The sequence below is a fragment of the Dasypus novemcinctus genome, chromosome 2 (assembly GCF_030445035.2).
Source record: "Dasypus novemcinctus isolate mDasNov1 chromosome 2, mDasNov1.1.hap2, whole genome shotgun sequence".
NCBI lineage: Eukaryota > Metazoa > Chordata > Mammalia > Cingulata > Dasypodidae > Dasypus > Dasypus novemcinctus.
The window spans coordinates 7,042,655-7,066,711 of NC_080674.1; the positions used below are offsets into that span (position 1 = coordinate 7,042,655).

At 47.6% G+C, this 24,057-nt stretch overlaps 1 protein-coding gene and 1 long non-coding RNA gene across 4 annotated transcripts; one reads left to right on the forward strand and one right to left on the reverse strand.

The window, feature by feature from the left end:
* Positions 1 to 753: 753 nt before the first annotated feature.
* LRRC14B (leucine rich repeat containing 14B) lies at positions 754 to 3,780 on the reverse strand. Its single transcript, XM_012519648.3, has 2 exons — positions 2,830 to 3,780; positions 754 to 1,527 (listed from the first exon to the last, which is right to left on the reverse strand). The coding sequence occupies exons 1-2, from the start codon at positions 3,720 to 3,722 to the stop codon at positions 882 to 884; spliced, it is 1,539 nt and encodes a 512-aa protein (XP_012375102.2). The 5' UTR covers positions 3,723 to 3,780; the 3' UTR covers positions 754 to 881.
* Positions 3,781 to 5,085: 1,305 nt separating this feature from the next.
* LOC131280385 (uncharacterized) lies at positions 5,086 to 14,224 on the forward strand. 3 transcript variants are annotated; one of them, XR_011645428.1, is made up of 5 exons: positions 5,086 to 5,676; positions 7,938 to 7,980; positions 8,145 to 8,248; positions 10,355 to 10,475; positions 13,898 to 14,224. It is a non-coding gene; the product is annotated as an uncharacterized lncRNA (long non-coding RNA). The 3 variants fall into 3 exon arrangements; XR_011645427.1 differs by lacking the exon at positions 13,898 to 14,224 and adding an exon at positions 11,009 to 11,622; XR_011645429.1 differs by lacking the exon at positions 13,898 to 14,224 and adding an exon at positions 11,009 to 11,622 and having other exon boundaries at positions 10,390 to 10,475.
* Positions 14,225 to 24,057: the final 9,833 nt, after the last annotated feature.

Consider the following 24,057-nt stretch of genomic DNA (forward strand, 5'->3'; position numbering starts at 1 on the left):
TCTGGAGGGGAGCGCCTGCAAGGGAGACACAGCTGGGGGCAGGAGTGGGGGCATGGGGAGCAGGTGGCACAGGGAACAGGGAGATCCTTTGAAAGGCAGATCTGGGCGCAGAAGTGGGGCGGGGAGGCCCTGCAGACACCTGGGGGCCGGCGGCCTAGGAGCACCTGCGATGGACACACCTGGGGGAAGGGGTGGGGCCGTTTGGAGCTGCGGAGGCGCAGCGCAGCTCACGCAGGGTCCCGCGCCTTGGCGAGGGCTCCGTGGCTCCGGGCTGAGGAGAGCTGGGCAGCGCTGGTCTGCTTTACTTTCAGACTGTTAGATCCCTTGAAAGGTTCTGAATTGCACTGAAAAAAAGCCGCCTCTGAGGAAACCGCACTGGTTTTACCAGGTTTCCGTCGCGCTGACCCACGGACCTGGCGCGGGGGGAGCTGAGCGAAGCCGAGGCCCAGGGCGCCTTCGGCCCGCGCCGGCGGCCGCTCCAGCGGGGCTGCCCGAGCACGCCTCGAGGGCGCCCGGAGGCCCGGCCCGAGCAGGCCCTTGGCAGGACCCCGGGAAGCCGCGGGCGCCAGGCAGCGTCCGTCCTCTGCCCCCGAGGCTGCCCCGGGGCCCAGCCCGCGCGCACGGCGGAGCCGTTCGGGGTGCCCAGAAGCCGCGGCGGCGCAGGAGCGAGCCCGCCAGCGCCGAGCCCCGGGCCCGTGCTCGTCCCCGCCCCACCCGCGGCGCCTGGCCGGCCTCCGCCCCTTCCCCCCCCGGAGCCAGGCCCGGGAGGCTGGGTGGGCCGGTCGCTGGGGAGCTCCCTGCAGCCGAACCCGAAGCCGTGCCTGCGAGGGCGGCGTGGCGAAGGGGCCTGCCCGGCCCGGCTGAGCCGCGGACGGCGAGACCTACTCCATTTGCTTCAGAGCCCTAGAAAATTTTTCCAGAGCGTTTTTGAAAGCCTGCAGCAAGAAAGCGCCGAGTTCGCTGCTGGTTTCCTGAATGTCGGGGTCAAAGCTCCCGAAGAGCGGCGAGGAGATGCGGATGTCCGCCCTGCCGGCCCGCAGCAGCCCCGCGCGCAGCTCCTGCGCGATCACGTCGTATTTCTGCTGGTCAAACCTGGAGGTGCCCGGCTCGTCCTGCGGGTACGCGGCGCCTTCGGGGTAGCAGTCCTTTGGCACCGGGAACTCCACGCACCTCAGCTTGGGGAGCGCGCAGAGAGCCGCGAAGAGGCGCTGTAGGGCGCCGGCCGACAGCGGGTTCCCGAGGAGCCGGAGCTCCCGGAGCTCCCGGCAGGGGCTCAGGGCCAGGCTCAGCCGGCCCACCTGGCTGTCGGCCAGGCCGCACTCCTCCAGCGTGAGCACCTTCAGCGTCTGCGCGGCGCGGCCCAGCAGCCGGGCGAAGGTGGACGGGAACAGGCCCTCCAGGTTGTGCCCGCTGAGGTCCAGCACCTCCAGGTGGGCGGCGTGGGGGCAGCTAGCCAAGAAGGCCATGTCGGCGTGGTCCAGGGAGCAGTGGGCCAGGTCCAGCGCTCTCAGCGGGGTCCTGAGGGGGCTGCAGACAAGGTGGGAGGAGCACAGGTGAGGGGCTGCCGACATGGGTGGCCATCGACCCAGTCGTCTGTCACAGGGGTTGGCCAACCACAGCCACAGCCCTCGACAAATCCAGCCTGCCCCCTGACTTCCTACAGCTTGGGTGAAGAATGGCTTTTACATTTTTTAATAATTGGAAAAAATTTTAAAGAATATTTTGTGACACGTGAAAATTATATGAAATTCAGATTTCAGCGTCCATAAATAGTTTTATCGGAACCCAGCCACGCTCATCCACGAATGTCACGTCTGTGGCTATGCTGTTGTCACAGCCACAGAGGCCACCTGCCCAGAGTCCAATTACAGAGGAAGTTTGTTGACTGGTCACTTGGCGGGGCCTGCTCTCTACAAGCGGCCGGCCATGGGGTGCGGCTCAGGTGGGAGAATATGTGGAAATAAATTTCTATGGGTACCTAGGAAAGGAAGTTGGGGTGCCAGGGAATATGCTTTCTGCTTGGTGAGGTCTGCTGGAAATGCCCGACAGGTGGAACTTATCAGTGCGGGCTTCTTTGTATGAAAGAGAGATGCGTGTAAGCTGGGGGTCCCTAAATGTGGAAAATACACCTTCAAACTCACTGGCTCAAGAAGGGAAGAGTTGAATTTTCAAACACATTTTAATATTAAGCTCGTGGCGAGCAGCCTCTATGATGGGCCAGGAACCCCGCCACCCCCTGCGAGTGGGCTGGGCCCGGAGACCTGCTGCTAAGGGAGGCCACTTCTCCATCGGGCGTCGAAGCCTGTGGCTGCGGCGGGTGCCAGGTCCCCAGCTCAGCAGACTCCAGAGAGGCCCAGGTGGGAGGGTCGCTCAGGGACCGCTGACGGCCAAGTCCCATCCACATGTGATTTTTAACCACCCAGGCTGGGGTGGTTTGCTACACGGCAGTAGGTAGAATTCAGTGCTCTGAAAAGTCATTTCCAGAGATGATAATGGAGTTGCTTCTGCCTCAATTGCTCATTAGTAAAATTCTCTTTGCTTTCTCTCGGTGATCCCACTACGGATACCAATACCTCTTCGTCCTTGGGGGCTCTCTCTGAGGGTCCCCTCACTGTGCCGTGTCCTGCTACTCTGGGGTGGGCCCAGGCGTGGGGTAAAAATAACTTGGGGGGTACAGGGGGACCGGTGGCCTTCCTCCCCCACCCTCCCGGCGTCTTCAGCCTCCCAGTGGGGCCCTGGGGCAGCCCAGGGGGCTGTGTACAGATCCTCCTCCACCCCTGTCCTGCCCCTGCAGGTGGCTGCACGGCGCTCCTGTCCCCCCAAACTCACCCAAGCAGTGTCTGGACCTTCCCAGTCAGGGTAGAGAAGGCCACGCTCAGCTCGGTGAGCTGCGCCATCCGGCTGAGCGCCAGGGCGATGGCCGCCAGGCGGGCATCGCCGCCGTCCGCGTCTGCAGCCTGGGCGGGGAATGCCTCCAGGGCCTTGGCTGGCAGGGTGAGCGAGGCCAGCTGGGGGAAGCCCACCCGACCCAGCAGCTGCTCCACGAGGCCGGCGTGCAGGCGCACGTTGTGCACCACCTCCAGCTTGCGCAGCACGCCCGGCCCGGCCAGCTGCAGCACGTGCAGGAGCTGCCCAGGGCTCAGGCTGTCTGCCCGGAACGAGGGGCCGCGCAGCCTCAGCGGGGCGGGGCCTGCTGGTTGCAGGGCCTGTACCACCACCTCAAAGTTGCCACTCGTGACGAAGAGGTCAGCGAGCACCTCCATGGCGCGCCCGGGCACGCAGTGCCGCGCCTGCAGCTCACAGCAGGTCCTGGCCAGCAGCTCGGTGCGGCCCCACCTGCCCAGGGTGCTCCTGCAGGGGCACCGCGGCACCTGCACGTCGCGGATGCCCGTGAAGTCGGCCACCCGCAGCTGCTGGCCGGGGGCGACGGGTGGGCGCACGTGGTCCCCAAGGCCGCGCGCGCAGGCCTCCAGACACAGCCTGCAGGTCCAGTCGCGCAGGTCCGCAGGGTGCTCGGCGCTTGGTGCCAGCAGCGCCCGCAGCCGGAACTCCTGCAGCGGCCAGCGCGCCAGCAGGTCGCGGATCGTGTCCGTCTGCTCCAGCAGGTAGCTGGCCTTGAACAGAAGCGGGTAGAGGCTGTGGGCCAGGCTCTCCAGGCTCTGCCGGGCCGCCGGCGCGTGCGAGGCCAGGGCCTCCGCCGAAAGCGCACGCAGCGACTTCATGGGGCTGCTCTGCCCTGGGTCTGGAGAGCGGTGGGGCCGTGCCCTTCACGCTGTTTTTAGCTGCAGCTGCTGAGGGCAGCTGGTCTCTGCGCAGACGCAGGTAGCAGGCTTGCTGTCATCCGATGGCTATTCTGGTCCTGGACGCCTGTCTGGCTGCCACCACTGTGCGTCTGGGGAGGGGCCTGCCCTTGCACTCTCAGCTGGTCAACAAGAGCTGCCGCTTTTCCTCCTGAAGGCTTGACCGGAAGGCCCAGCAGGCACGGGGGCGAGGCCGCGAGGAGAGGGCGCGCAACCCCCAGGGGTGACTACCTGCCACACACCCCCAGGAGAGGCAGCTGTTTGGGGAGGCGCCTGCGGTGGGGGGCGAGGCAGGGCCAGGAGCCTGCTTCACCGCACTGGGCCCCTGCGCGCCGCCCCAGCTGGTCACCTGTGCCCGGCCCATCCCACGCCAGAGAGTAAGGCCAGGCCGCTGAGCTGGGCACGGGGTGCCCACGAAACTTGTCTTTCAACGTGGCCTGTGAGTTAGGGAGGCGGGACACAAATGGGGGCACCTGTGCCACGCTCCTGGGTTTAATAAGGCAGGCTGCACGAGCTGTCCAGCGCTCAGTCTTTATTTTCCCGGGAGCTGCGGCAGGCTGAGGCCACCCCTGGGGGCTGTGTCTGGAGTGCTGAGGCACAGCTCGCCCCCTTTGGGACACACCAGCGACACCTGTGAGTCTGGTGGGGGCGGGTGCCCAGGGCAGGCTGCCCGCGGACTCCAGCAGAAGACGGCCTACAGCCTGCGGGGCATCCCCGACGCAGCGCTGAGGGCTGGAGGGGAAGGCACAGGCTCGTCTGTGTAGAGCCGAGCCCTGAAGGCGTTCAGCTACTGGCTGACTCACCAGCACCTCCAGGGCCACCTCAGGGCCACCGCAGCCCCAGGTCCCTGAGCCTCACGGGGCAGTGTGACCTGGGCGAAGAGACGTACGTCTGTGGGACTTAGGGTTCGGGTCAGCAGTTGTTTTCCCTGTGCTTTAGCCCCAGGAAAAGTGTTCTGGGAGCAGGGCGCCCTTGGCCGGGCCTGGGGTGGGTGGGCGCAAGGGAGACCACAGGGCCCAGCCCCTGCCAGGGCTGCCTCTCTTTCTGAGTCACATGGGCCCAGCTTCCCTAGAGTAAGAAGGAAAGGATGTTCCCAGGGCAAATAGATCCATTTCCAGTAAAAATAAGAGAACTATGATGTGGTAGAAAAACAGGTTTGGTTTACTTATGCTCTTAAAGTTTTGAACAAGTCAGTATTGACACAAAGTAACAAAAGGAAACAGTGCTGGAGTGGGTAGCCCATCCGCCTGTGAGCCCTTGGGCAGACGTCTTCTTGACCCAAAGCTCACCTGCCACAGGCCTGTTGTAAATACCTGTAGAAAACGCCAGTCAAAATCACCAGCTGAGACAAAAACAGGTGTGTCCAGAAACAGACTCTTGACTTGTAGACTTCTTGAGCACATATCCTCCGACATACCTGACAAATATTTTAAGATCATGCTTGTGACGGAGTGCTTCACTTTAGGACCTCGGACAGGTGAGCAAAATCAGAAGGAGAAGTGGGATTTTTATGTCCCAGTAGGTGGACATTAAAGCAGGTGGTGAATTAGATTCTCTTTTCCTGAGAACACTCCTTGTGACTCTCGCTTTTTCTTGGATAATCTTCCACATCCCCAGGCAGGTAATAACTGGCTATGCTAACAGCCCTAACCACGGGGGTGTGGTGGTTTACATCCGCTTCCTTCTTTCTGGCCACAGGCATTTTTGCGAGGCCTCGTGCACTGTCCCAGGATGGTGGTGACAAGCGAAGGCTTCAGGAGCTGTGCGGGAAGCAAGGGGCTGCTGAGTCCACCTGCTTTGTGAGAGACGCTGGCCTTGGCTTGCTGGGCTCCTCCACGCCTTCCATCTCATCGGTCACTGCTTCCTGTGCTGCTGGGTGAGTGGCCTCGGTCTCAGAGTGCACTGATGTGTGGGTAATCTTTCTGTAGTAAAGAGAAGTTGCTGTTCTTTTTCAACCTGTGGAATTTTATACAGCCATAGTGAGAACTTATCAGAATTACATTATGATCAGTAAAGATCTTACATGTTGTCTTCAGGGTGCTGTGACCTCCAGGCTGCCTTCTAGAAGTGAGAGTCCCTCTTCTAAGCTATTTTATGTCCTGATTCTCCCACCAGTGGTCAGTCTTTATTCTTTCTCACCCTTCTGAGAATTTAACATCTTAGCGAGTTTAACTGTGTTTCATAAAGGTCATTCAGCCAAGTTTTTTTTTTTTTTTAAAGATTTTTTTATTTATTTAATTCCCCCCCTCCCCTGGTTGTCTGTTCTTGGTGTCTATTTGCTGCGTCTTGTTTCTTTGTCCGCTTCTGCTGTCGTCAGCGGCATGGGAAGCATGGGTGGCGCCATTTCTGGGCAGGCTGCTCTTTCTTTTTCACGCTGGGTGGCTTTCCTCACGGGCGCACTCCTTGCACGTGGGGCTCCCCCACGCGGAGACACCCTTGCGTGGCAAGGCACTCCTTGCGCGCATCAGCACTGCACATGGCCAGCTCCACACGGGTCAAGGAGGCCCGGGGTTTGAACCGCGGACCTCCCATATGGTAGACGGACGCCCTAACCACTGGGCCAAAGTCCATTTCCCTCAGCCAAGTTTTATCAGAAAATGAGCTTCCCCCCAAATTGTGTCTTTTAAAGTTAATGAAATGAGGTAATTGACAGAGGTTCCCTCAGTGTGTGTGCTTCCACCAGAATGTGGACGTGCCCCATCCAGGCAGGTTGAGACAGAGCACTCCTTTCTCAGGTCAGAGGGCCGCTCACGCCGTCCCACTGGAAATCCACTTACTCGGATCTTCCAGGAGGTGAAGCTTGGAGAGCCCATCACAGAGTATTCCACATTTTACCCATATGGCCTCTGTATCTTCTAGGTAGGGATGATGACTGTAAGAGCGTCTGAAGGTATTTAAGCCCTTACTGCTTCCCTGTGCTTCTACTTGTGTCCTCTCTGTTTTCCTGTAGTGTAAAGCGTGAAAGTCTTCAATGTTTGCATGTGTCTTTGGTGACAGCAAAGAGTGTATCATCCTTCTTGCTGTTAGGCCTGCACGCTCCTTCTCGATGCCTGGGAAAGTTCAGGGCACTGGCCTTTGCAGTCGGGCCCTGCTTGCTCTGCCGTGTCTGCCTCCGTGTCCCTCCTCCTCCTCCCCTCAGTGGTTAGGAGGTGCTGCCAGGCGAGGCAGCTTTTCCGCTCCCCACACTCAGACCAGTGCTTGGAGCCTTCGCAGCTCAGCCTCACACCACTCACGTGGGGCGGGTGGCCGTGAGAGCCCCGGACAGAAGCTGTGAGGGCTCGGAAAGCCCAGGCCCGTGTGGCTGGTTCCAGCCCCTTTTGTGGATGTTCCGTTACATTTTCTAGCGTTATAAAAATAGCATTTATTACCTGGTTATGCAAAAAGGCATTGGTACTTAAAAATTTAAATTGTTTATCCAAAGTTTCATATGAAATTGAGCCCTCTGAAACCTTATTGTGGTATTAATTAAAGCTAAGCCAGTTTAGAAATGTCTTCTCATTTTGCTTAAATAACTTAAAAAACATAATATTGAACTGATATTTCTGAAGTGTCAGTTTGGACACTTTTCATATTGATTCTTTAACATGCTTTTAAAAGAGTACCTATGTATTCTGTAGTAGCCCCTGGCTTTCTGGATATTAGGTTTTAAAACGTTCATTACTTTTTGTTCATGATATATATAAACGAAAAAATGTTCAATCCCAAATATTTCTCAGAATCCTTAAAGTAGTGTTCTTAATCTTCAGGGGTGGGGGGGCCATGCCCTTATTGCAGATCTGAAGTCTCTGGACACCTTTCACCAAGGAGCTGCACCTATGCCTAGAAGCCCAGGGCCTTGATCTGCAGCCCTTGCACAGACCCTTTCTCAGTGTTCTCTGGGTTCAGAAACCCGCATTTGGGTAGAGGTACTGATTTCAGAGTAAGGAGTACAGTATATCTGGCTTTAATTTTAGGTATTGGGAAAAAATACCCAATAATACTTCACTTAGTCACAGTGAATTTACGTGTGCTCTAAAGTATGATTTGAAACTAAACCATGAATTATGTGTGAACAGGAATCAGTTTTTTATCCCTCAGATAGAAGGTTAATTCCAACAGCAGTGAATGAATTATTGCTTATTTTAATTTTATTTCTAGAGCATTTTCTGAAGCTTCAACCCAGACCATATTCCTGTGCCAGGTACTAATACTTCTTTACTTTTTTTACTCTCAAGGTGCTAATATTTGTTAACATAGTACAATATGGCATCTTTTTTTTTCCTTAAAATCTTATAAGACTCAATCTTTTAAATCCTTAGTGTCTACTAATTTCATGTCATTCAGTGAAAACATATCCAATTTTAGGCATGAAGAAGACACATCTAACAAGCTCCTGTCCTCCAGGAGTTCATAAAGTTTGAAATCTTCTCCTGTTCCGGGTCCAATTCCGTGTTTCTCCACTTACAGCGGTGAGCCTCACTTTCCTCCACCTGCCTCCTTTACTGGCTGACCCCCGCGTTGGTGGGGAGGGGGCAGCGAGAGGCAGGAAGGCCCCCATGAAGCATTTCTCCCCTGCACAGGGCAGGCAGCCCCCTCGCCTGGCCTCCGTGTTGTGGTCATCACCATTTCCCATCTTGCTCTACCCTTTGCTCCTTGGTGATAGAAGGTGTCACATGCTTTGTTGATTGAGGATTAACTCCAGAATGTCTGCCTGATCTGGCTTGCGCTGTATCTTTATTTATTTATTTATTTTACATAGTATTTGATATTTATTTATTAAGAGAAATTATTCCATAGCCCACATTTTCAAGTCTTAATTCAGGAGCACAGACAGGTCAGTGATAAACATCCAGGGAACTCAATCCAAAGAAATTCTTTATGTTCCAAAATCACTTTGCACTCTGAAAGATACCAGCCTTCCTCATCTCCTTGAAATCTTTCATGGAATCATAATTTCTATAGAAATCTGCATATGCCTTTTTTCTTGGTTCAGCCACACCAAACTTAACACCAACGTCCTTCCTTACAGACAGAAAAATGAACTGCCGCACTGTATCTTTAAAAGCTATTTCCAGTTTGAGTTTGTAGCTTTCTACATGTCGTCCCTCAGGCTCTTTAATATTTTACCAGCTCAACAGTAACTAATCTATGGGGTCTGTGTCAGGATTTGCCCCTGGTCATTCACAACGTCTAAATGATGTCCTGCGGGTCTTCACAAGGAAACCTTCAAGGGCGAGTGAGTAGTTGTAAGTCTTCTTTAGTCTGGAAGGCCAAGAAGTAAAGGAATCCTTTCCTGAGTGGTACCATAAAAGAAGGCAAGAAATGTTTAGGACACAAAATTGCCTTCTTCTCATGGGGCATAAACAGGTAGATTGAAGACCACATGGAAATACTCCCCCACAATAGAGTATGGATTAGAGTGGATTTACTGATATTTTATTCAGGAACAAATGTGACGAGTAATTGAAGAAAATGTGGCCTTGGTGTGGAGAAAGTGGCCATGGTCGCTGCTGGGGATAGGGAGTGGGAGGAAGAGATGAGATGTGAGGGCGTTTTAGGGACTTGGAGCTGTCCTGGGTGGTGCGGCAGGGACCGTTACTGGACATTGTATGTCCTCCCATGACCCACTGGGTGGACTGTGAGAGAGTGTGGGCTATGGTGTGGACCATTGACCATGAGGTGCAGCAGTGCTCAGAGATGTACTTACCAAGTGCAATGAATGTCTCATGATGATGGAGGAGGTTGTTGTTATGGGGAGAGGAGTGGGGTGAGAGGGGTGGAGGGTATATGGGGAACTCATTTTTTTAATGTAACATTTAAAAAAAAGGACAAAAAAAAGAAAAAATAAATACCAAAAAAAAAAAAAAAAAGAACAGGGCCTTAGAATCCTAATACGGATTCTGAGAACTTCCCTGTGTGCCTCTGCAGCTCGTGTTTATCTCACCCAGGGAAGCTTCATGTTGTTTTTAACGTCGTGGAGTTTGTGCCTAAGGCCATGACGGTGGTTTTGCGGAAGGGAGTCTGTACAGGCTGGCTGGCCACGCTGGTGGCCTCGGTTCTTCAGCCAAGTGCGCATGCAGCACTCACAAATGGCGGAGGAACCCTGGCACCTGAGGTTCGTGGAGAGTGTGCAATTGCAGCCCCACTAGAATTCTCTTCTTTGCCTGTTCAGGGAAAAAAAAAAAAACAATAGACACTGTCATTAGATTATTCAAAGGAAAATTTATGCTGTACTCTTAATTGTAAAATCTCTGTTGTGAAGACAGGAAAATATTTATTTTCATTTCCTATGAATATACTTTTTAATGTTTCAACTGTGCAGCCCAAAGCTGACTCATATATTTTCTAAATGTGTAAGACACAAACTTTATGGCTTTCCATTTTGAGTAGTAAGAGCTCCCGTCCCTATTTTTTCGGTTTTTGTCATGGTCGTGGTACCTAGGATCTGAATTAGTGCTGTTAATGAGAAGAAATCACTTTTAAAACACCTAGGAGAAAAATATACTTAATTTTCCAAACAAATTGTGGACTTATTTACATCTGTACTTTTTGATGTATTTTGTGTTTTGGTCCAGCACTCAGCACAATCTCGTTTGATACCCATGTGTAGGAACAATTTAAAGACAGTCCTCCTGGCCCATAAGGATGGTTGAAATGGAAAAAACAATCATGATCCCTCATGAAGTCTTCTCCCAGGTAATTTAAGAAATGCGTCATCTCTTGCTTTATCTTGGGATCATTTTGGCTTCTTGATGTCATTGTCGTCTAAAGTTCATAGTCCCAAGGGTATTATTTGAAAGTGTTTATTTGAGAGGATTTAAGGGAAATCAACAGCTTGGAAAGGTCCTTTCGCTTTATATTTTCCTCATCTGCCTGGAATAGAGGTACCTTACAGTCTTGAGTGTATTCTTCACCCTCCCAACCTCCCCCCACCTCCAAAAAGCAGATACCTGCGTTAGAGACAGGACACCCCCCTTAGGTCCTTAGGCGGGAATGGAAAACTGGGAACTGAGGAACCTATTCCCTTCGTTAAGAAATACTCTAACACTCACCTAGAAATACCGTGTCACTTTGTGATGTCGGGATAGTATAGGAACAGTTGAGTTATCTGTAAGGTATAAAAATAGCCAGGTGTCTCCAATAAGTTGTTTGTTTGTTTTTAAAGTATTCTAAGTACTAAGCATGGGCTACCTTCCACACACTCTTTCCTCCCCTCCCCATCTCAACAGATTTTCATGGCCCACCCTATGTGCAGGCACTGGAGCTGCAGGTATAAAGCGTACGATTGAAAACCTTGAGTTTGCTGTATGTGGTAGAACACGGTGTAGAGAATGTCAGTGTTGGCTCATCTCATAATACCCGTTCTGCCACGATGCTGAGGTGGGTGGGACCACTGTTGCCAAACCCCCCCACACACCTTCTGCTCATGAGAGGTATTTCTCATCAGCCAGTGTTCTCCAGAGGAAAGAAACAATAGGGTTTATATGCACAGACACATCTATAAAGATATGCAGTTCAGGGAATTGCCTCACAGCATTGTGGGGATCAAGAAATGAAATCTTAGCTCAGATCAGGAGCGTGGGAAAAGGCAGGAGTGATGCTCAAGGTTAACCTTCAAGTCCAGTGATTGCAAACAATAGGCACCTGTACACAGCCACACCTAGACCAGCATTGGATTAAATAACTGGGTGCTGTGTCCTAGCAAGTTTGGCACATAAATTCTCCATCACCATTGACCATTAAAGCTCACACACTCCAACCCCCCAGCACCCTTCCCATTTATGGGAGAAGTAGATCCCTGCCCATTGATGATTAGCTCATTCATATGACCAGCTTTGGCCAGTGAGATGGGAGAGACAGGATGCCCCTCATCTGAGCAGGCGCACTCCACGTGGCATGATGGCATGTTATGTCTTGCCCTCTCTCTTCCTCTCTGTCCTAAGGACACAGGTCATCCTGCTCAGAGCTGCTGCTTTAGGAGCTTCAGGGTGCAGAGCCACAGCCAGACTGCAGCCTTCATGTATCAAAGCCATGTATCAAAGCCAGTGTTGGCTCTTTAAGCCATTTCAGATTTGGGTGTTGGTTTTCACCACAGCGAGAGGTAACTAGTATTCCGGTCTCTTTACCATCCCTAAAATGTAGAAGGTTTGCTCTCATCCCACTCACTCTGCCCTCTGCCAGGAACTCTATTCCCATCAGACACCAGGGCCAGACGTCTTCTCCCAGAGCTAAGCTAAGTCAGCAGCTCCATCCTCCTGTGCTTTCCTTCAAAGGACTTAGCGCTCCCCACCAGCCTGTTGGCAGGTGTTCTTCCTGCTGGAGTGTAGGGTACATGAAGATGGGGACTTTGCTTTGCTCACTCCTGCCTCCCCCGGGCCACTTCTGTCGAGTGCCTTAGTAAAACTGTTCACAGAGGAGTCAGTTCTACAGGTGAACGCAACATTACAAATGCAGTGTCATTTGAAATAAAGCCTTCATTTAAAAGATACGGTGTTCAATCTGTTGATGAACTTCATACAGTTTTCCCTGAATTAGAGGCTGAAATGTGTAAGATGATTCCACCTTCCAGTGTAGAGTAGAATCCCCCCGTTCTATTTAAAACTGCCATCTGATCTAGACTTTTTGTGTCTCTCCCTATTGTATATTATGGGTTGCTTACTAGAGAGCTCTTATCCATGGGCCTGGAAGAAGAATTTGATGATTATTTGTTCAGTGTTCTTCCTTGAAAATAACATGCCTCTCACTTTGGAGACACTTCTGATTTAGATGGAAAAGAAAAATGTGCAAGACAGGCTTGTTTAGTTCTGTGTAGTAAAAGACCCGCTTATGGCTTCAATAAGATTTAATGCTGCTATTTGATTGATGATATTTGAAAGAGAATTTGTGCTTTCTGATTTCTTTCGCCAAGATAATCTTGCTTATCTGCTTTTGCCTATGTTTTCCTTCAAACTTGTCATCACGATTGCTTTAATATTCCAGATATCCATCTCTCTTGGAGCAACAAATTCTTTTCACTTACCAAATGACCCTTCAGTTCCCATTATAATGGTGGGTTCCAGAGCTGGCCTAGCCCCTTTTGGCTCCAAGGACCACAACCTTGTGGTTGTGGGAATGAATAGATAGTAGCCAGTTTTCATTATTTCTGTGGTGCTTCTTAGCATCTTGCCCTTTGGTTGTGAAACTTATTTTTTTTAATTATCAAATTAAATAGCATAAAATAAATTGTCACCACAGGGAAAAGTAAGTACCATATTAGAGGGACTTTGCTGTGTAGTGTAACTTTCTTTTTACTGTACCACTTTTGTTTTTCATTAATTTTTTTAAATAGTACTGCAGTTTATGGCTTGTGCAGTTGGGGACAAATTTCAGGCATAGCTTCCCAGTGTGATGAAGAAAACAATCATAGCAGAGATCTAGTTCCCCAGAAGTTTCAAAGTTAAACCCCAACCATCACTAGTTTTAAGAGGATGATTTCAATAGGTGTATCTTGGTATCCAAAGATTTTTAAAAAATATGCAGAATCATGCGTCTCTCCAGATTTGTGAAGTGTCAACAGTTTGTATGTACTATTCCCTAGGTAGTGGAATAGTGCCCTTTGGACAAAGTCTTTTTTTTTTGCTTTTTTTAATTTAGTTTTTTAGTTTCTCCTTAGGAAATCGAATGAGTGATAGTAAATGGACATACTCAATGTGTTCATTATTTCAGAAATACTTTTTAAAATAGATTGTTGTTCCACCTTTTAAAGGCCAGGCTCCCTGTACCACATCTCCAATAATAATTGAGAGTTAATTGTATTCATAAAAGTTGCTGCTAACATTATTTAATGTAGCAATTGGCCTAGGATTCCCAATGTAATGCTTACAGTCTCTTTGGACACATGCCACATGGCCCCCGGCCAGCTCATAGTCCGCCGGGGCTCCTGGAGGTGCTGCCTTAGCTTTGTGTTTGCGGGAGTGGCCGCGTCACCCTGTGGTAGTGAATGTTAATTGGGTGAATGAACTTCAGCGAGTGCAAGGATGGCTTTTACACACCCTGGGTTTGGTGGTGGTATTTCCTGATGTGAGAGAGACTGGTTTTACATGTTTATATAAAACACCTTTACTGTGTTTTTCACATAGAGAAAAACACCAGGAACAACATCCTGATGGAAAGTTTGGAGCAATGTGGCTGTTCTTTGGCTGCAGGCATAAGAACAGAGATTATTCAGGTATGCCACAGTTGTAGGATTTTAATGCTCAACCACTGAGTGTATAATTTTAATGTCAGGTGTGGTTTTTTTTTTTAATTTTTAAAATTATTTTTTAGGAGGAACCAGTTGGAGATCAGACGTGGACCTCGAGGGTAGGAAGTAGGTGCTGAAACCACTGAGCTACCTGCTCTCCATCATTCCGGTGCTTTTAGCTTAAGTTACCAACCTGCCAGTGACCCATTCATTATGTATTCTCTTTCAGAGAGGAGCTCAGCCGTTTTCCTAAGCGTGGGGTCTTAACTGACCTGAAGGTTTCCTTCTCGAGAGATGTGCCTGTGGGGGAGGATGCCCCAGCCAAGGATGTGCAAGACAACATCAGCTTCACTGCAAGCAGGTGGTGAGAATCCTCCTCCGTGAGAGCGGCTCTGTTTACATGTGTGGGTAAGTGGCCATCCTGCGTACAAGCCGGATAGGAGAAGGCAGTGGATGTTTATAAAAGAAACAGAAGTCTCATCATTTGAGAATCTAGGTGTGCAGTGTTGACACATCTGATTCTCAAGTACGGGAATAGAAATGCAGTCGAAAATGATTCTAACATACGTTTCATAGCCAAGAGTTGTCATTATTAGGGAAACAGTTGGAAAAAGTAGTTGTGTCTGGTTTGATTTTGTTATATATAGGAATTGGTGATATCTGCAGTTGAACTAGGTACAGAAAAAAGCATGGTTTTGACTTTGAGAATGTGGATGCTAAGATGCTTTTCCTGTGAGGCAAAATTTGTGGTATCCAAGTTGACACAAGCCAGGAGACATTGAGGCAAGATCCATTAGTGGAATCCATAAATGTCCTAGAAATAAGTGCAACACATTTTGGATAAGTCCTATTCTACTGTATTGTTTCCTTCTTTGAAAATGACCCCTGACTTGATCTCATGACCCATTTTGATGTCTGAAAAATACAGCCTTGGGTTGATGAAGGGAGTCTGGCCATCACTTTGGTATATAGTTTCATCTCCTTTTTGAGGAAGCATTTGATCTTCACTTTTCTTTAGTGGGGAACAGTGCCACCAGTGGGCAGATTGATGCACCGCATATCTTACAGTTGAGAACTTGGGAGTCATCTTAAATGGCCAGGCGCTGAAAGCATTACCCTTGAACCAGCCCCTCATGGTGATGGTGAGAAGATCACGTAGGCTCATCTTCTCAGTAAGATTGGAGACTCTGGCAGTGTCGTTTGGACTGGAGGCTGTGAGTAGTTCGTCATCTATTTCCCGCTTGTCTGCAGTCAGGATTCTGCTTTCCTCCACCTCCCTGTAGTCCAGAAAGAGACAACAGGTGCCTAAAACCTGAATGGTCTTGCTTGCTTCCTCACTTGGACCTCAAGTAGTCAGGAGGGAATGTCCACAGGTTCCCAGCTCCTGGAGTCCACGACCGCACGCTGCGCACCACAGCCCTGTCGTTGTCTGCCCCGGATCCCGTCCCCTTTTTGTCTCCTCAGACTTTTCTTTGGCAAAATTCTCCTCTTTGTCTTTCATTTTCATATTTCTGTTTCTATTGGATCATTCCCATCAGTATACAAATGTGGTTAATTCTCTATTTAAAGCAAACAAAAAAAAAAGATTTTTAAAAAATTTAGTACTGATATAGAATAGTCAAGCAGCATAAGAAACCAGCTTGACCCAATCAATGTGTAGAGAACGATATATCAGATAACTGCAGAATAAACCATCTTTTCACACAATGCCAATGAAATTGTATAAAATTACTATATGTTTGACCGTAACACAAATCTCAATCATTTTAGAGATGAAAATCATGCAGTTTGTTTGATCATTGTGTAATTAAATTAGAATTCAATAACAGGTAACTAAAAATCTCTCCAAGTGCTTAGAAACTGCACAACTTTCTATACGACCAGTGGGTCAAGAAAGAAATCACCACGAAAATGAGAACACACTTTGAGCTTGTGAAATTTCCCCAGTACCCTAGAGAATTGAATGTATATGTCCACAAAATGAGTTGTACAGGAGCTTTATTTACATAGGTAACCTATAGTTAAAAACAACTCAGCTGTCCATCGGTAGGACAATGGATAAGTAAATAAAACATGGTGTTTTTTTTTGTTTTAAAGATTTATTTATTTATTTAATTTCCCCCCCTCCCCTGGTTGTCTGTTCTTGGTGTCTATTTGTTGCGTCTTGTTTCTTTGTCTGCTTTTGTTTCTTTGTCCGCTTCTGTTGTCGTCAGCGGCACAGGAAGTGTGGGCAGCGCCATTCCTGGGCAGGCTGCACTTTCTTTTCACGCTGGGCGGCTTTCCTCACGGGCACACTCCTTGCGCGTGGGGGCTCCCTCACGCGGGGGACACCCTTGCGTGGCACGGCACTCCTTGCGCGCATCAGCACTGCGCATGGGCCAGCTCCACACGGGTCAAGGAGGCCCGGGGTTTGAACCGCGGACCTCCCATATGGTAGACGGACGCCCTAACCACTGGGCCAAAGTCCGTTTCCCAAAACATGGTTTATATATATAATATATATTCTTGGAAACATATAAGGTGAGCAAGAGCCAGTTTTGGAAGGTCCTAAGGCACTTATTAGGGGTTTGGGCTTCCCCCAGAAAGACTGGGGAGACTGAAGCATTAGAAGTGTGGAGCGATGTAGGCAGCTTAGCATCAGAGTGGCCCCGGACTTGGGGGCCTGAGCGGGGATGGGGCAGGGGTGCACAGCTGAGGCTGGTAGGCCTTCAGGGAGTCAAAGGTATTGCTTAGTCACTTCCGGAGGATCTGGGAAACATTCCTGTTTCTTAAACACTGGTACTGGTACTAAACACTGGTACTGTTTTCTTTTCTAGAGATGCTAAGAATATGGCCAAGGATGTAAACTCTGAAGGAAATAAGGCGTAACCTTCTGATTTTATGAGGCTTTGTGGGTGCTCATTATCCTTTTCTCTAATCTTGTATATTTCATGTATTTTATAAGAGAAACCAATCAAAGAAAATAGTGAGACAGAAAACCATACCATGCAAGTACTCTGACACACGTAATCATGTACATGTTGTATCTATCAAGCAAAATAGAAATAAGGTGAAAGCCTTCAAAGGGACAAAGAACAGTGGTCGTTATTGATAGGTATAACAAGAAAGCTTAACCATCAAAAACTTGCATGCCCCTACCAGTATTTCTTATGACTTCCAAACTGATAGACCCAAAAGGGGAAAGTGACAAATCTTTAACCATCATGGGTTGTTGGGATCTGATCCAGGCCAAGTCGTTATCCACAGTTGTTCTTTTTCTTGGACACTGGTAGATTCCGAGTTTTAGGTTGATATTGGTCTGCTGTTTCCCCACAGTGGTTAATGGTGAAAATAAGTCTCTGTCCAAATTCTGCCATACGTACAGATGTTTATTAAAGATTTGTTATTAGCAGTCAGTACAAAGCATTGCCCATAGCCTGTTGTGTAAGCTTGATGAAGCCAAGCCCTGTCTTTTGAGGTGGGGCAGCCACCTCTTGCTGGCTCCCCGAGGTGGTTGAGATGGGTCCCAGGCTGATCCTCTTCCTGCCCAGTGGTGGGCACCATGCTGTTTTAGGGCTAGGCCTCAGGCTCCCCTTAGGGGTGTGTGTTGGGGGGAATGGTGGGTAGGGCGGGGCTCTAAATTGCTCCAGCCCATCTCAGAATCTTGGATGCCACTAGTCTAACTTCAGTTATTCTAACAAGCTGCTGTTGTCCCACTCTTTTCAGGAACATTCATAGTGCTTATTGGTAGAGGCTATTGTTGATTGGTGAAGAAATTAACAGAACAGCTTGAGGTAGCCATCTCTGGAAGATGGATTTCCTGAGTAGATGCTCACTGTACTTAGGGGGTTCCTTATTTTCTGTGTCATAGAAACGTGGTGTGTGTGCTGAGGTATTCTAAGGGGAATTACACCCTAATACTGGGACAGTGAAAGGCTTCTTTCGTCATAAAGTGTCAGAAAAATGAGAGGGAAGATGAGAATTTGCATTTCACCATGAGCAAACTTGCTGTACCCAACGAATGGGGCACCCACGTTGATTTCACATTGCCTTATTTTATGCAGTTTACTAAGTAGTTATGACCTAGATCATAATTAATTCTTAAAATGTTTCAAATTGGCTTCAAGTTATCTTTAAATAATGAAAGATGGAAATAAAAACCATTTTTTATTTGCCATTTGTGACTCTACTTATTCTTTTGTGTAAATGAGAATAATACCAATTGCCGTTTGGTGTAATTTTTTAAAATGAAATAATTTATTTATTTTTAATGTTACATTAAAAAATATGAGGTCCCCATACACCTCCCCACCCCCTGACCCCACTCCTCCCATAACCGCAACCTCCCCCATCATCATGGAACCTTCATTTCACTTGGTGAATACATTTCTGAGCACTGCTGCACCACGTGGTCAGTGGTCCACATTATAGTTTACACTCTCCCCTAGTCCACCCAGTGGGCCTTGGGCAGACATACAATGTACAGAAACTGTCCCTGCAGTACCACCCAGGACACCTCCAAGTCCTGAAAATGCCCCCACATCACATCTCTTCTTCCCATTCCCACCCTCAATACTCCCATGGCCACTTTCTCCATCTCAGTGCTTCATTTACTTCCATTACTAATCACATTAGTTCCAGAAGAGAATATCAGTAAGTCCACTCTGATCCATACTCTACTCCTCCATTCTGTGGACCCTGGGATGGTTACATCCACTCCACCTCTGTATCGAGAGGGTGCTTGAATTCTGCTTGGATGATGGATGCAATTCTCCTGTTTGCAGTTGTAGGCACTCTTGGCTCCCTGGTGTGGTGGTTGACCTTCTTCTCCTCCCTGTTAGCTGGCTGGGGTAAGTCCAAAAAACCACAGGGTAGGAGTTGCAAGACTGTTGAGGCTCCGGGCCTGCCTATCACATTTGTTTGGTATAATTTTTATTCTCCTTGAGGAACTTTTAAGACGTCTTATAGTACAGGTCTACTGGCAAATAAATAGAACTTATTTTCCCTTTATTTTATTTTATTTTTTTCTTCTTTATTTTCTTTTAAATGTTCCTTTCAAAAAATATGAGGTCCCTATATACCCCCCACCCCACCCATGCCACCCCTCCCACATCAACAAACACTTCCATCATTGTGGCACATCCACTGCACCTGGCAAGTACATTCTGGCGAACCACTGTAAAAGATATTTTTGCTGGGTTTAGATCTCACATTGTGGGCTTTGTATTTTTTTCAACTTTTTAAAACTGTCCTTCCATTGACTTCTGGCTTGCATAGTTTCTGATGAGGTTTCCAAAATAATTTTCTTTTTTTCCCCGTTCATAATATGTACGTCTTTCTCCTTCTGGTTACTTCTAGACTTTTAAAAATTATCACAGATTTCCATTATTTGAATGTAATGGGTTCTTTTAGAATCTTTTTTTAATATACTGTTCAGGGGGTGTTGAGCTCTGTGGATCTATGTCTTTAGAGTGCTTAAGAAATATGAAATTGTTGGTCAGAATATATTTTCTCTGCCTCTCCAATACCTTCTTCTTGAGATTTATTTTCCATATTAAGTATCTTTTTTTTTTTTAAAGATTTTATTTATTTATTTCTCTCCCCTTCCCACCCCACCCCAGTTCTCTGTTCTCTGTGTCTATTTGCTGCATGTTCTTCTTTGTCCGCTTCTGTTGTTGTCAGCGGCACGAGAATCTGTGTTTATTTTTGTTGCATCATCATGTTGTGTCAGCTCTCCGTGTGTGTGGTGCCATTTCTGGGTAGGCTGCACTTTCTTTCACGCTGGGCGGCTCTCCTTACGGGGTGCACTCCTTGTGCATTGGGCTCCCCTACGCAGGGGACACCCCTGCATGGCACGGCACTCCTTGCGCGCATCAACACTGCCTGTGGGCCAGCTCCACACGCACGGGTCAAGGAGGCCTGAGGTTTGAACCGCGGACCTCCCATGTGGTAGACGGATGCCCTACCCACTGGGCCAAGTCTGCTTCCCCATATTAAGTATCTTCATGTTGTGTTCACAGAGGCTCCAATGATTTTTTCCATCTTTTTTTGCCTGTGTGATCTTGAGTTTGAATATTTTCTACTTTTCCATCTTTGATTACTATTTCCTCTTGTGCAGTATCTGATCTGATGTTTCTCCCAATCGATGCCTTTTTATTTCAGATCCTAATATGTTAAAGTTCAATTTCTTTCTATTTTTTAATCCTTTAGTTTCTCCAGTTGCTTTGTTCATATTTTCGTTTAATTCTTTGGGTATACTTACAACAGCACTTTTACAGTCTTTGCTAAATTCATCATCTTTGAATTTTCTGTGACTTTCTATTCACAACTTTCTCCTAGTCGTGGTTAATAGATTTTAGTGTTCTTCATATATCCTGTAATATTTAATTGGATATGGATTCTGCCAATATTATGTCATCAAATGCTGAGAGTTTGTTGTCTTGCTTTTAAGCATATTGTGCATACCCACAGTCACATGAGACAGTTTTACAAAACCTCTGAATATTCACAGATATCCTCTGTGAGTTCTCTTTTCCCAGCTATGCATGACTAATACCGGGTCTTTTATTGTAGTGATGTTTATAGAATGTAAACATCCTATTTTAACAACTGTCAGGTGTATAATTCAGTGACATTAATCGCATTCACACTGACGTCGTACCGTCACCACATCCATATTGGACCATTCAGCATACCAAAAGGAAAATCTGAACTTAATAAGCCATAATTCTCTGTTCTGGTACCACTCATGATCCTGGTAACCTGTAGTCTATTTCCTATCTCCATCCGTTTCCTTTCTTTGTGTATTTCCTCTAAGTGGTAGCCTATATATCCTTGCATTGCCTTATTTCACTCAAGATGTTGTCTTCAAGGTTCATTCATGTTGTGGAATATATCACAACTTTATCTTTTATTGACTGGATAATATTCCATTGTATGCATGAAGCCCATTTTTTTCTATCCTTTTATCTGTTTGATGGTCACTTAGATTCCTCTGTGACTATTGAGAAATGTTGCTGTGAACAATGATGTATAAATATCTACTTGAGTCCTTGCTTTTGATGTTTGGGAATCTACTCGTAGAAGTGGGAATGTTGGTTCATATGTGAATTCTATACATGACTTTCTGGAGTCCCAGGGGATTAATTTTCAAGAGGCTGCGCATGACTAGCAACGAAGCGTGAGGGTTCAAGTTTCTCCACATCTCTGCTAATGCTCATTTGCCATGTGCCTGTTGAGTCCTGAATCTCAGCAGAGTTGGCCACATCTACTCTCCAGCTCACAGGACTCATGCAGTACAACTAAGAAGAAGATCATGATGGACAGTACCCATCCCATGCATTTTTAAAAGTAGGAGCCATCTAGTGAGAGTGAGGGGGGCCTCCCAGTGGCTGTGAGTGGCATTTCCTTAATGACGATCTCTGTTAAGCACCTGTTCATGTGCCGCTTTGACAGTTTTCAGTGGAGAAATGTCTATTTAAGACCTTTTCCCATTTTAAGTTGTATTTTTCAATATTTTCTTGTATAGATGAATGTATTGTTTATGGATTCCTGATATTAATCCCCTTTTAGGTTTAATGTCTCCCATTCTTTAAGAAGTCTTGTCAGTTTCCTGATAATGTCCTTTGATTTTAAAAAGTTGTTTTTAATTCTGGCAAAGTCCATTTTATCTGTTCTTGCTTTTTGGTGTTGTTCCTTTGGGTGTCATGTGTGTGAAATGACTGCCAAGTCCAAGGTCATGAAGGATTTCCTTATGTGCCCTGGCGACTAACCCTGGATGAGCCTGCCCTGGGGAAGGCTGGTCTTGCCAGTTGTGTGGAAGCTGCCCAGGAGGTCCTGGGATCACATCTGGCATTGATGCTCAGAGCTCATCCCAGATGGAGGTTCTATTGCTGGAGAGCAAAACCACAAGTGGGCATGGTCAGGTGGCAGTTCAATCATTAAATTCCTGTCCCTTTTGACAGACCAGTGAGGGATAATAGAGAGGCAGTAAGAGATGATTGCTTTGTACCCAAACATATAGCAGACAATGTATTAAGACATTGCTTTGAAAATTTTGAAAATGAGTACTTCTCATTTCAATAGAATGATTGTTGTTGGTTACAAATTTATTTAAAGCTCTGCTCAGTTGAAGTCCTGTATAATCAAAACCATAGCTGAGGTAGAAAAGGTGGATTTTTCTGCTTCTTGTCCATGTCCAGTCTGCTCATTCACTCACTGACTGTGGGGACCCATAGATCTGGGGCTCCTCACCAAGGTGGAATTTAAGGTCCCATAAAATGGTAGGATTGGATTAACTGGCCGTCGGACTCTCCTGGCCTATTGTCCTTGACCTGGTCCTCTCATTACTGAACTGAGCTTTCCATCCCTGTTAGCCTGATTACCCAGTGCACATTCCAGGCAATGGGCCTGAAACCCCTTTGAGTTCAGGTGCTTGCTTTTCCTTGTTGCTGAACAGAAACTCTCTGCAACAACCCATCTTGCCCACATACACTTCCATGGTATCTGTCACCACTCCCATCCTGAACTCTACATTCTGCTGGAAAGACCATCCACCAGCCATTTTCCAAGCTGTGGATCCTGACCCTGCTCTGGACCATATTCCTCACTGTTCCCAACAACGCAGATGCTCAGCTATGTGGGACAGCCTCCCTTCCCTCCAGCATGCGTGCTGTCCCAGGAGAGAACATTCGATGCTGACTTAAGAAGGACATTGCTCTAAAACATTTTTATTGGAAGTTGTGAAGGTTTCTACCCATCCTTGTGATTGCTTGGATGTGTGGAGCGGACCCTGCTGTTGGACTAGTGCATCCATCTCCATCACAGATTCCCTCTTCTTTTCTTCCATTTCACCTTGGATAGTTGCTCTCCTAAAGGACCATCCACTGTACACGAGGCACAAGTTTAGCCACCACGACGGGTGGACTTGGGTATGAACTCATTCATTGGGATGACCCCTCAGGGACTGTTCATTGTCCTGTAATGTCCTTGCCAGTGGGCAGCTTCCATAATTCTGGGACTCTTGTGAAAGCTTTGCACAGATTCCCACATGTACGCACCTCATTTGATTTGATGAAGTCTGATGAAAATTGAGAGGTCCTCTTCTAAGCTCCCAGTCTTAAATGTGGTTACAAATCCATCCTTGATTCCCTGCCCCAGCCTTCCTTGCAAACACTTCACATACTCTTGTCCATCAGCTGGGAAATTCTTTTTTTTTTTTTTTTTAATAGACACAGACCCCTGGTGCCACCAGGAATGCCAACAGACACATAGGAACACACAGCAAATGGACACAGAGAGCAGACACAGTGGGGGGTGGTAGGGAAGAGAAATAAGTAAAATAAATCTTGAAAAGAAATACATTAGAGACACACAGCCAAGTTGAATTGCTTAAAGATAGAATTAGCGATTTCAGGGACAGAACAAAAGGAACTGCAAAAGACAGGAGAACAGAAAGGGACAAGAATGGAAAAAATGAAACAGGGTCTCAGGGAGTTGTATGACAATGCAAAACACAGAAACATATAAGTTATCCATGTCCCAGAAGGAGAAGAGAATGGGAAAGGAGCAGAAATATCTGAAGAAATCATGACCAAAAGCTTCCCAACCCTTAAAATGACATAACTGTCAATATCCAAAATAACAGTGCCCCTTAAAAAAACAAATCCGAATGTACCTACTCCAGGACACCTACTATTCAGAATGACAAATATCTGAGATAAAGAGAATTCTGAAAGCAGCAAGAGAAAAGAAAAGTATCACATCGAAGGGAATCTCAGTAAGAGTAAATACCAAAGTTTCATCAGAAACCGTGGAAGCAAGAAGAAAATGGTTGGAAACATTTAAGGTACTGGAAGAGAAAAACTGACAGCCAAGAAATCTGTATCAGGCAAAACTCTCCTTCAACAATGAGGGTGAGTTTAAAGTCTTCCCAGAGAAAGAAAAACTGAGAGAGCACCTTACCAAAAGACCAGAATTACCAGAGATATTAAGGGAGTGCTGCAGCCTGAAAAAAAAAAAAAAATAATGCTGAGAGAACAGACTTTGAGAAGAGTATAGACATGAAGATTAGGAAGG

Bases quoted from the DNA above. Each gene is read 5' to 3' on its own strand.
- LRRC14B (XM_012519648.3), bottom strand. From the start codon at position 3,722: ATGAAGTCGCTGCGTGCGCTTTCGGCGGAGGCCCTGGCCTCGCACGCG. The intron at 1,528-2,829 runs GTGAGTTTGGGG...CCTTGTCTGCAG, and splicing joins AAGGTCCAGACACTGCTTGG to CCCCCTCAGGACCCCGCTGA.